Source organism: Mesoplodon densirostris, chromosome 5, assembly GCF_025265405.1.
Source record: "Mesoplodon densirostris isolate mMesDen1 chromosome 5, mMesDen1 primary haplotype, whole genome shotgun sequence".
Classification (NCBI taxonomy): domain Eukaryota; kingdom Metazoa; phylum Chordata; class Mammalia; order Artiodactyla; family Ziphiidae; genus Mesoplodon; species Mesoplodon densirostris.
The window spans coordinates 3,667,045-3,678,618 of NC_082665.1; the positions used below are offsets into that span (position 1 = coordinate 3,667,045).

At 52.4% G+C, this 11,574-nt stretch overlaps 1 protein-coding gene across 2 annotated transcripts in view; it reads right to left on the reverse strand.

Moving 5' to 3' along the window:
* The window catches only part of ABCG1 (ATP binding cassette subfamily G member 1), a 57,164-nt gene extending 46,978 nt beyond the window's left edge, over positions 1 to 10,186 (reverse strand). For both annotated transcript variants that reach the window (XM_060099721.1, XM_060099720.1), the window contains exons 1-2: positions 10,145 to 10,186; positions 3,345 to 3,588 (exon numbers count right to left, since the gene is read on the reverse strand). In XM_060099721.1, the coding sequence (XP_059955704.1) occupies positions 3,345 to 3,588; positions 10,145 to 10,186 (286 nt within the window). The remainder of the gene's footprint in view (positions 1 to 3,344; positions 3,589 to 10,144) is intronic.
* Positions 10,187 to 11,574: the final 1,388 nt, after the last annotated feature.

The following is an 11,574-nucleotide window of genomic DNA, read 5'->3' on the forward strand; positions in this document are numbered from 1 at the left end:
CCTGGCAATTGTCAAGCTCAAGAATTACAAAGAATCAGTGCCTGACGTTGCCTTCTTAAAAATACTGCTGTGGAGTCACTTATGACCTTTCTACTAAGGATTATGAAGCTCTCTTTCTCCATCCTTTTTCTTTAAAATAATTGTGTAAGAGTTTTTAATATTATTTAATATTTATTTAATATTATTCTAATCCCAGTGCCAGGCTTTGCTGCAGCATTCTGGGTTGAGTTTGTGTTGTAGCACCATGTTCTGGGAGAAAACAGCTTTCCTAGAGTTTACTGGAGTGGCCCAGTGTCTTCGTGATGAAAAGAAGCCTGGACTAGGAATCCGAGGGCTGGATGGCGGACCTTGCTGGCTCCGACCTTGAGCGAATCACTCCAGCCCTCAGGCTCCTTTGTCCTTCACCACACACTTCACTGTGGTCATGACAATGAGCTCAGCACATAAAGTTGAATTAAAAAAAAAACACAAAAAACTATTGACTGGATACAGACAGAAAAACAGAATATGGTCAGAGAAGTAAGAGCAAAAGCTCCTGACCCAAAGTTTGGTCACACTTGGCATCACGCTGGGCATCACACAGAGGTGACGCGAAATATAAAACTGCCACCAAGAGAAAAGGGAAATGTTTGCCAGCTCGGCAAGCATTTGTGGGCACCAAGCCTGGAGAAGGAGCGCTGCTTCCCTATGGCCATGGGGACCCTGGCACCCTGAGGCCCTGCACCAGGCGCTGCCCGGGTGCCCAAGCTGGACCACAGAGTTGGAAACCACCACCCAGCCCCTGGCCTACCCCCCAGCTCAGGCTCGGGGCAAGCCCTTCACACGTGGCTTCCTTTCTATTCAGTGAGAAGGTGGACAAGTATCCCACACCCTCGAGGTATGCGGGAGTGATAAACCATCTAAATTCTGAACAGTGAGGGTACCCACAGGGCTACATGGGAGAAGGGGCCCAGAGAGAGGGAAGTGGGCACAGGCGCTGGGGCGGAGACAGAGGCCGGGAGGAAGCCAGACAGAGAAGTCAGGCCTCGCTGGTTGAGAAACCAAAAATCTGGATGCACCAGGCTCATGGTGCCCGACTTCCTCTCCAGCCCTAGCCATCTCTGACTCAACGGGCAGGTCCCTGGGGCCCACTTTCTACTCCTCCCTGCTTAAGCCCACACAGGTTACTGCAGGGCAAGTGTTTATCTGGCAGCCATCTGGGCGGGGCTTCCTAGGAGGCCACCCGCCATGGACAGTAGTGGCCCCTCCCTCATTAATTAAGAGGCCATCACCGTTGACAATCAGTGTGACCAGTTCTAACATGTAGAGAACACAGGGTGGGCAAGCCACACACCTGACCAGGAAATGATAGTCTTCACCTGCCAGCCCCAGGTGAACAACTGCTGGGTTGGATTTCAAACCAAGATTCTGCCATGGTTTTCAAATATGTGCATTTCTGCATTTCAAGCCTTCACCTGAGAGGATACCCATCCAAGCGTTTTCAGCATCATGACCACGTTTCTAAGGCCACTTGTAACACGTGGACAGAAACCTGCCCACGTGGCCCACAGGTCTGCCGCAGTTTGTCTATAGAGACACATCAGGTCAAAACCTCACAACACCCTCCTGGTCGCTCAGTGCATTTTTTCGGTAAAATCTTTGTTCAAGTGGAGAAGGAAAAGGCTGGAATCTTCTGTTGAAATTTCAAGAGGCTCAAACAAATGGGCCCAATCCTGAGCCTCTCACAGAATTTGTTAACAAAACAGGCTGGCACACTCTGAAAATGTTGAGTCTCAGATAACAATGCTATAGTATCAGCCGCTGACAAGGTTTGGGATCTGTTCCCATTTGTGCAAACAGACACAAAATCATCCCACAACCAGCTTGGCTTGAAGGTCCCAGGGACCAGCCAATCAAAGTTCTAAAATCATGGCTCCAAGGAATTCCAGGGTGCCCACGCCAACCGTCTCAACTGCTTCACGTCAAGAGAGTAGGAAGCAACATGAAGGCAATAGGGGGAGAAAGATGAAAAGTAAACAAGTGAGTCTTGGTGGGTCTTCTTCAAAAAGGAAGAAGGATTGAATCTAGATTTAAGTTGAGAGCTCTAAACAACCCCAATATTCCAGGATATTCCGGGGGTACCTGAGTCACTTTGTTCCAAATTCCTCATAGATTTTCAAGTTGTTTGAAATGATTCATTAGAAACTGAGGACCACTGTTTCTGGGTGAAGTGTAACACGTCCTCTCCCAGTCACCCCCCCTCAAAGATGGGCAGATGGAGGGTGCACGGGGCCGCGGGGGATGAGGAGTGAGTTCCTGGGGAGGAAGTCGGTCAGGCTCGAGAAAGAAATACCAACCCAGGGAGGCATTAACTCCACACACTCTGAAAATCTAGAGCTGGCAAAGGAGCATCCACGTTGCTAAGAAAACTCAGAATACCATCAGTCGTCAATTCCCATTAACAGGCAACAGGCCGGCGGCAAACCCCTGTGTGTGTGGCTCTCCCGAGACCTCCGAGTCCCACCTGCTCCATCATCTCTTCTGTTTTTATGGAGAGCCCACCAACGCCCCAACCATGAGACAGTCCTTTCAAGATCTGTAAACGTACATGACTGGTTTCCAGAGAGGTTACTAGAGGTCACTGGTTACTTTTCAACACTTCAAGCTTGGGAGGAAACACCTGGCTTCCACTTTGCTCTGAAACATTAAAAAAAGAGTCCTATCTCGAAAGACTAACATTAACATCATCCAGTAAAGAGGACCCGCCGAGTGCAGACAGGAAACCAGCACACATGGACCCTGGTCAAACTCTGTGATCATATCAGAGTTTAAGAACCAGTGTGTGACTCACAGACGTAGAAAACAATCTTATGGTTACCAAAGGGAAGCGGGGGGCGGATAAATTAGAAGTTTGGGATTAACAGATACACACTACTATATATAAAATGGAAAAACAACAAGGAGCTACTGTATAGCACAGGGAACTATATTCAATATCTTGTAATAACCTATCATGGAAAAGAATCTGGAAAAGTGCATATATATATATATATATACGTATATATATATGTATAACTGAATCACTTTTCTATACACCTGAAACTAACACAGCATTGTAAATCAACTACACTCAGTCAAAAAAAACACAACAAACGCTGTGAATCTTGAGTCATCTAATCTGATCTGTTCATATCCTAAGTGAGGAAAAATCGGGCATAAAGCAATTACATACATTGGCCACGGCAGAGCCAGAGTCTGGAAAGAGAATCAGCCTCCCAGCTTCCAGACCCAGATCTTCCCAAACGACCTGTTCCTTCCTCCGAGGTGCCTGCGCCTCTGGATGCACACAGCAGCCCCCGGCCTACCTTTCTTCCTCCACCAGGGGCCTTCTGGGACCGAATAGGAAAGGTCCTTGAATTCGATGTTCACGGCCGCCCTCCGCGGCAGGGAGGAGAGGCGCTGGGCCTCTGTGACACTGTTGTCCTCCTTCTTCAGGTGTCCGTTCAGCAGCTCCATCTCCATGACCTCGCGGTTGCTAGAGACCACCTCGTCCACAGAGACGCACACTGACTTGGGCTCTGTCATTGCTGCAGAGTAACTGCTGCCATTCTAGAAAGACGGGGAGGAAGCACCGAGAGCAGGTATAAGTTACACCACGGGAAGGACCACAGGGACTCACCGTTAGGCTCAGGGCCATTGATCAGCCAGCGTCATCGATCGGTGCTTCTCACCCTCCGTGGTGCCCTCAGCATCACAGGAAGGATGCTCACCTGGAGGAATGCCTCCTCCCCGGCCCTCACTTATTCTTCTACTAAAAACATGCTAAAGATAAGCTATGATCTACCATCTTATTTAGGAATCATAACATCTAATCACAAAACTGATAAATACATCTCAAAGGATGAAACACCAGCCACCCTAAAAATGGTCTACCTACAGTCCACTCACTAAAAACTCCCATAAAAATACATGAGGCTGCTAAGAAATGCACAACTGAAAAAGCTTTACAATGAGCTCTTTTAGTCCCTTCCTGGCATAACCTCATAAACATTTCTCAAGGGCAATGATACCACTTGACCTGACGGGGTTTGTGGGAGACGGTCTTTGTGTTTTCCTTGTAAATTTTCCAAATGCCTACAGCTCTCCTCTCTCACCATATCTTCATAATAGCACTGAAGTGTTGGAAAGGTTGATTTATTTTTCTCTGGGATACAGACAAGGAAACTGAGGCACAAACTATTTTAAGGAACTTGCTCTGAGCTCTACGATCAAGTGAGGGGCAGAAGTGATCCCAGGATGAGTCATCTTAGAAAACGGGTGCCTCTTCCACTGCATCACCTGGATACCTAATACATAGCTACATTGGCTTTTCAAGCTTCCATTGGGAGTCCATTGAACCGTTACAGATAAGCCAAGAACCAAAGGTATTTAAGCAAAGAAAGGAATATCCTTTCTAATGGCTTGGCTACGCTGGACAAGTCAATATGCTTTAGGCACCTCCAAAACACAGAAGAACCCTGGGGTGGATGAATAATGTGCTGTGCTTTTTCTAGCTGCCTCTTGAATCAAGACAGAACGTTCCACAGTGCCAAAAGTGTGGGCCTCTGGAGACACTCCTCCATACTGTTGAAGGCAGTCAGCCTGATCTGGAGAGCCCGTGGACAACCACCTTTGATAATTCAGGCCCTTCTGATGGCCGTAGGACTGGGGAGACACTGCCATACTGCTATTTGTTCTAAATAACATCAGACTGTTATTTTTCCACAGGTTGTGAGATTTCTTTAAAGTTGATGGCTTTTTGATCGTTACTGTTTCTAACAAAAGGCTAAAACAAAACCAGAGAGTGGATCATCCATAAACATCCTTATAAACTCCAGCAACTCTAGTGACCGAAACAAGCCCTCCCCCACATTAGAGTGGCCTCCTGAGGGTACGTGACTGCATCCTTGAAGAGGATTTCCATTATTATTATTCCACATTATTTCCATCGTGGAAATCTTGGACGATTTGGAGGTTTTGAATCTTTAAAACACAAATAGGGGGATGGCGAGATGTGGGCACAGGGGTTTCCAGTTCTTGTGCTGTTTGAAAATGCTGCTTTGCTGCTTGAGAAAAAGACACACAACACACACACCTCCCAGGCATCTCCTACCTCTGGAAAGCTTAACCGCATCAGAACTTAGCTCCCTGACTGTAATGTTCTGTGGCTAAAAATTAAAGTGCGGAGTAAAACTCCGACAAAATTCATCTTGGTTTGCCGCTGGCACCGAGCATGAGAAATGCTTCAAACACAAGCAGGAGTAGGTTCCTGCATCCTCCACATAATTGGGGAGGTTTGTGTTAGCCTGACAACGGGCCTCCTCAGAGCCTGGGCTGAGAACGAGCCTCTCCCGCTGCCTGCCGGGAGGGCGCTGCAGGGCGTGGCCTCTGCATCCGAGCTTGTCTGGTGCCTTCTGCGTCGGGGCCCCTTGAAGGAACAACAGGAGACCCTGCCCCAGCTCAGCACGCTCTTGGCTTTGACCCGCGGGTAAGAACGTGCACCTGCAGCTCCAGCACCTAGAGCAGCACCAAATGCCATCCCTGGGCCCACCTGTCTTGCTCCTGGGAACACGAGCTGCTGTCCCGGGGTTATAAGCCCGTTTGACTCCACAGGGGCCCTGGAAGCACCAAATCCTGGCTTTGCTGGGGGGGTGGGTAGTGGACAGAGTAATGGGTGAGACAGTTAGCTCCAGGCCTGGTCCCCAAAGTCCATCCTCACCCCCACCTGGAAAGGTGAGACGTCTACTTCCAGACCCACGTCCTGCTGGGGCACTGGCTCTAACGCCGGGACAGCCAATTGCTCTGTGTTCAGCTGGGGGCGGGAGCTTCCAGAAGCCCCTCCCCAGGGCGTGGCCCCCTCCACCTCCAACCACCTTGGACCATCCACAACCTCCCCCAGCACCCACCACTCGCGTCAACCCCGGAGGAAGCCCAGGGACAGGTCGGGTCTTCCCTTTTTAATGAAACCTACACGAATACAGGGACGAACAGCCATGACTCCACCCACCTGCCAGCTGGAGCAGATGCCAGACCTGGATTATGATGAGGGTCTGACTTGCCCGTCTAGACTCCAAGCCTATCTGTCCTCTCACTCACTCTCTCCCTCACAGCCCAGATAAAGCCCTGGGGATCAGCAGTCAGCCAGACAGACATGGCCTGTGGCCTCAGCAAGCTCAAGTCCAAGACTGGGCCGCAAACAATTTCAATACCCAGGGGCAAGAGCTAGAACAAGACGATGCAGGGACCCACGAGGGTCACGCAAGGCAGTGGGGGTTCTGGGTGGGGATACACGGTGTTTCTGAGGAAATAAACTGTGAGGTGAGCTTAGCGAGGTGGGGTGGGGAAGGGGTGCTCGTCCACGACCGACGTTCCCTGCGAGGGAACAGCACGTGCAAAGGCTCGGCAGCAAGACAGCGGAACATCTGGAGATCTGAAATTCAGGGGCTGCAGCTCTGATTTGGGAACGGGGGAGGGGCTTTTGGAACAAGGTGGGACTAGCGAGGCACACGGGGTCTGCACGGTGGAGGGCTTGCAAAGCTTGTTAAGGGCTGTGCACTTTATCCCGAGGTCTCTGCAGGCCGCGGAGGCATCTCAAGGCGGAAGTAGCAGACCAGCGGGCCGGTGAGAACCGTCTCCTGCAGCAGAGCCTGCAGTGGGGAGGGTGAGTGGCCTTCACCAGCAGGGGGCAGTGGGGAGGGAGACAAATGGACGGGCCAGTGGGACAAAGCTGGGGGAGTAAACTGATTTGGGAGCGAGAGGGTGAAGCCAGAGGCTCGTACTTACTATTTACAGTTTTGCGTTAATACCTCCCGCGTAGTAGGTAAGCAATTATGAACAGTAGTGACTATTCATTCAGCAATGCACGATTACAGTGCGCTCATTAAACTCCAGACTGCACAGATTACTCCTCCTCTGTCTCCACAGCTCTCCGGGGGCAGGGGCCGGGGTGGGGTATGACCCTCTGCCGCTCCATTTCACGAGGATACCACCTTACCTGCCTGAGACCCCACCGTTAAGAAGTAGCCAAGCTGGGGTCCAGCTCTGTGCGGCTTCCCTGCCTGCACGGGTCCTCCCAAACAGTCCCCAGCAGGGCCGGGACGTTGCTTGGCTTTCTGTAGGCAAGCTGTAGTGGACCCTGGGTCATCCCAGCCCCCGTACCTTGCAGGGAAATCCACAAGAGAATGGGGGACCACACAACCCTACCCCCAAAGCAACTGACACCAAAGCGGTGCATGCCATCACCCACCTTTCCGCCATGGGTGTCCAATTAATAAAATCCTGAAATCCTGTCTGATGGGTGGCAGTGGCTGTCACTCCAAAATAGACCAGCTCTCTGGAAACACATCCTCAGATGAGAGCCGCCGGCGATGTAGGTTACAGCTAGCTTGTCCTGAGCCTCCTGAGTTCATTAAAGATGAAACAAATACATCCTCCCTCCCCATTCTTTCCCTTTCTTTGTTTGCTTCCCTATCTTGCTGAAGCATTGTCTTTGACCTCCCCTTCCACACACAATTTGTGCTGCATAATAAATGGTAAATACTAGTGAGTCCATTCACAGGTGTGGAATGCAGAGGAGACCCTATTTGGACTGTTCCTGACTGCTGTTGGTAAGAATATTTTCTTGGGCACTGATTTCAGTTTGAATGCTAATATATTGAGATGCTTGTTTAGCTGGGGAGGGTCTCTAATGGTCAGAGAGCCCCTGAGCCATTGTGAGGCTGCTTCACTCTCTTTACCCAGGGAAGTCCAGTTGGAGATAGAAACTTTCCCCACAGAATCCTGGGGAAGGGAGGAAAGCCAAGAGGAACTCGCAGGCTCCAGGCATGCACTCTCACTTCTCTCACTGCTGCCAGCTATGGTGCCCACCTAGACCAGCAGACCCTGCGGTTGAAGGGCAGATCCCTCCCTGGGACCCTGGGCACATAAGAGGAAAACGTACTGGTCCAGAATCCTCAAGGCCACCGCCTAAGGGAAAAGAACCCAAACATCACGCCCTTAACTAAGCAAAGGGTAGGTGTCACTGGCATGGTCACTCAGAATGCCAACCTCATTGTCTCCAAAATCTGGCTTCCAACAGCCCCAAATACCAGTCCCATTGGGAGCCCTTGCCTGCCCTGCCCAGCCCAGCTCAGGGACTCTGAAACACCATGTGGGTGCTTCTTCCATCCTCCAAGGCACCTTCTCCAGACTCACACCTGGCAGCCAGCCCCGGGCTGGACCGCAGAGCAAAGTTTAGGATCCTGGGTATCTCCCAAGGGCTCTGTTTATGACTTGGGTAGAATTTTTTAAATTAAAAACAAAAAAGCACAAGGTTTTCAGGGAGAATGGTTTTCACACAAAACTACATTCTCTGAAAAAATGAGCTCAGCCCTTAGCACCTCCACACGAACGAAACACCTGAGTCCTGGGGCTGTCTCAAACCATAACGTAACATCCAAAATATCTTGACATAAAAACACCTGTCCCTTAAAACATTCTGAGTCATTATTGTCCCACATGTATGAGCTACTTTTGCAGCTTTGAAAGGGATTCAAGAGTTAGTTACCCAGTATCTCCAAGACCTGAAACTTTCTTTACCCACAGCTAACAAGAGTAACTTCCTTCATTTTCCATTGCCACCATCACTTAGGAATCCCAAAGAAATGAACACGGGTAAAATGAAGAATGGCCACGTGTTACCCAAACATGCAACCAGATAAAAGCAAATGTCATGAGGAGGGGACTGCCTCTTTCATTTTTCGATCCCTCTTATATGTAAGAAGCTAAGTCATAAAGGCAGAACATGCCTAGAGATGGGACCCGGCCTGTGGGTCCCCCTACCCATGGCTTTTTCCTGCTCTACCAACCTCCTTAATGTGTCTGAGGCCCCATTCTATCGGTTTACACAAAATCATTATATAATGAGCTGCCGAGGCTCGGTATGTTCTACAGTAACCTGTTTGGAATCATAGGATGCAGTTGTCAGAGCAGAGCATGCGCAGAAACCCGGCTACTTTTTTTTTTTTCTTGAGCTCAAGGCAAGAGGTAACTGTCGGTCAAATCCTGCTGAGCTCTGCTGACTTCAAATACAGGATGCTAAAAATGAAATAAAGGCGAGGGGTGGAGGTGAAAACCCGATGTGCACGGTGGGGTTACAGCTCAAGGGAAGTGACTAGCAGGATAGTAAATACATAGGCAAAGGATAGAAGGCGGATGGATAGGGAGGGCGAGAGGGCTTGGAATACGGAATGCTTTCTATTTGTACTTTAGATGACCTGAAATCGGTCCAGAGGTACCTAACTGCACTGTCGGCGTGCTAGGCATAGAAATGAAGGGCCCTAGGATGGGTGAGACGATGGCTAGTTTGTTTTTTTCCTAATGTGACTTTATGGAGATATTTTAAAGCGCAAGAGGAGACTCTTGACCACTCAGAGGAATAGCACTTACTGTAATAGTGTCTAGCAAAGAATGCGCCTGCAGCCGGTGGTCCCCCTACGGAGCTGGCACCCTTGGGAAAAGTGAGATGCGTGCCTCTGTCCCCACCCTATTCTCTCTACAGGGTGCAGAAATGTGGCCAGAGGTACCCAGGCTCGCCCCTCATCTGCCTCCCCGTGACTCCGCCGCCCCCTTCTGAGCAGGTCCGGGAGAGGCTGTCCCCGAGGGCGAAGGGACAGCACGGGCTCCGGCTCTCCACCGCCTCTCTCTTTTGTTCCCCCAGACAGTGCCGGTGCTCCGGAGAGTAGCGCGAGAGGCGCCCGCTCCCCAGGCTCTGGCCGCACGCGCCGGCAGAGGGATGGGGCCCCCTTTCCCTCTGGCCCAGGCTGCCGCCCCGCCCCAGTACACTCCGGGGCCCCAGGCCCCAGGTCCCTCACCCGGAGGCAGACGAGGTCAAGGCCATCAGTACACGTGTGGGGCTCCTGGCCTCCTTCCTCCCTGCCTGTCCTGGCCCCTCCGCCTTCCCCGCATCCTCGGCTGCAAGGGGCATCCCGAGGAGCCAGGTAGCCAGGGCGGGGGGCGATGGGAGTCGGGCGCCTCTCCCGGGGCTCCGGGGACAGGTGTCAGGGTGAGGGTGCTGGTCTTTGTGGGGTTTTTTTATTCTCCTAGAGAACAGAACCGAGCCCCGGGGCCGAAGGATGCGCTCACTCACCATGGCGGTACCGACCGAGAAAGCGGCCGTCAGACAGGCCATGCCCCGGGGGCGGCGGCGGCGGGGACGAGGCTGCGGGTGGCGGGGACGGGCGGCGGGCAAGAGGCTGCGCTCGCCCTAGGCTCGGCGGCTGCGCCGGTCGCGGACTCTGGCTCCGGCTCGGGCCGCAGCTGGGGCCCCGGCCCAGCCCACGACCCGCCCGCGCCGGCCCCGCCCACGACCCGCGATTGGCCGGCGCGCAGGGGCGGGGCGGAGCCGGCAGGTGCGCGTGCTCTTGTTTTGCTCCTGTGCGGCGCGGCTGCCCCAGTTCTAGGCAGTCCCGCTCCTCTCGCTGCCCACGCCGCAGGCCTGGCAGGTGCCGAGGGTCCGCCCTGGCCCCGGAGGCGCCGAGTTCGGAAACTCGCTGGGCCTGGGCCAGCGACCCCGGGCCCCCTGCGGTTAGGCAGCTGGGGTCCCCTTCCAGGACTGCCACCTCGAAGCCTGCAGTGCTGGGCCAGAGCGGGCCAGGGGAGGCGTCTGGCGGGGGAGGGGCACTTTTTCCTTGTTGGGCATCTCTCTGCCACGTAGGGGCGTGAGAACTAAAGGAGAGATGGCCGCTCCAACGCCCCCTTCCCCGCCACTGCAGCTCCATATCTGGGGTGGTACCCCCATACTGAGGCGGCACACTCACTCATTAGTGCAGCACTGCTGTGTGCCAGGCGCAGCGCCAAGTGCCGGGTAACAAAGGGGTGACTAGGTGAAGATGCCCAGGACTGTGCCCTCCCCTGGCTCCCACCCCCCGACCCCAACAAACAAAGAAAAGCCTTTTTTTTTTTTTTTCTCAGATACGGTGTTCCCAGTACGTGGCCCAGCACCTGGCCCAGAGCTGTGTTCATGTAACTTCATAAGGAGTGACACTTCAGACACCCTGTCTTTTGGCCCCAGATGGGAGCATCAGATGGCCTGGCCTCTGCTAAAGCCCTTATTATGTATAAGTGGGACCATTTCCCAGTAACCATGGTGATAAGACATTCCTTACTCCCAGTCTCAGAGGCCAATGCTTTTATTCAGTGGTTTGCATGTGGGGACCACAGGTAGGAATGCATCTCTTCTCCCATCCAGCACACCTGGATCGCCCCTCCCCACTACCCCTCAGATGAACTAAGCCCCTGTCCTTCTCCTCACCTAGAAAGAGAGCATGGCTTTTCATGCCAGGCAGGAGCACTTCACACCACAGCCTGATGGCCATAGGCAAATTCTCCCCTCAAATCAAAGGAGGACTAGGCGGTATAATGTATGATTTCAAGGGGGAGAGGGCCCTGCTTTTGTCTGCATAGTTCACTTGAAGAGTCCACGCATTACCTCTCTTCTATCGTTAGGAAATCTGACTGCTGCATTTCCAGGTGCCACCCTCTACATGCTGGGCCCACGGGGCTGTGTGGTGCCTTAAA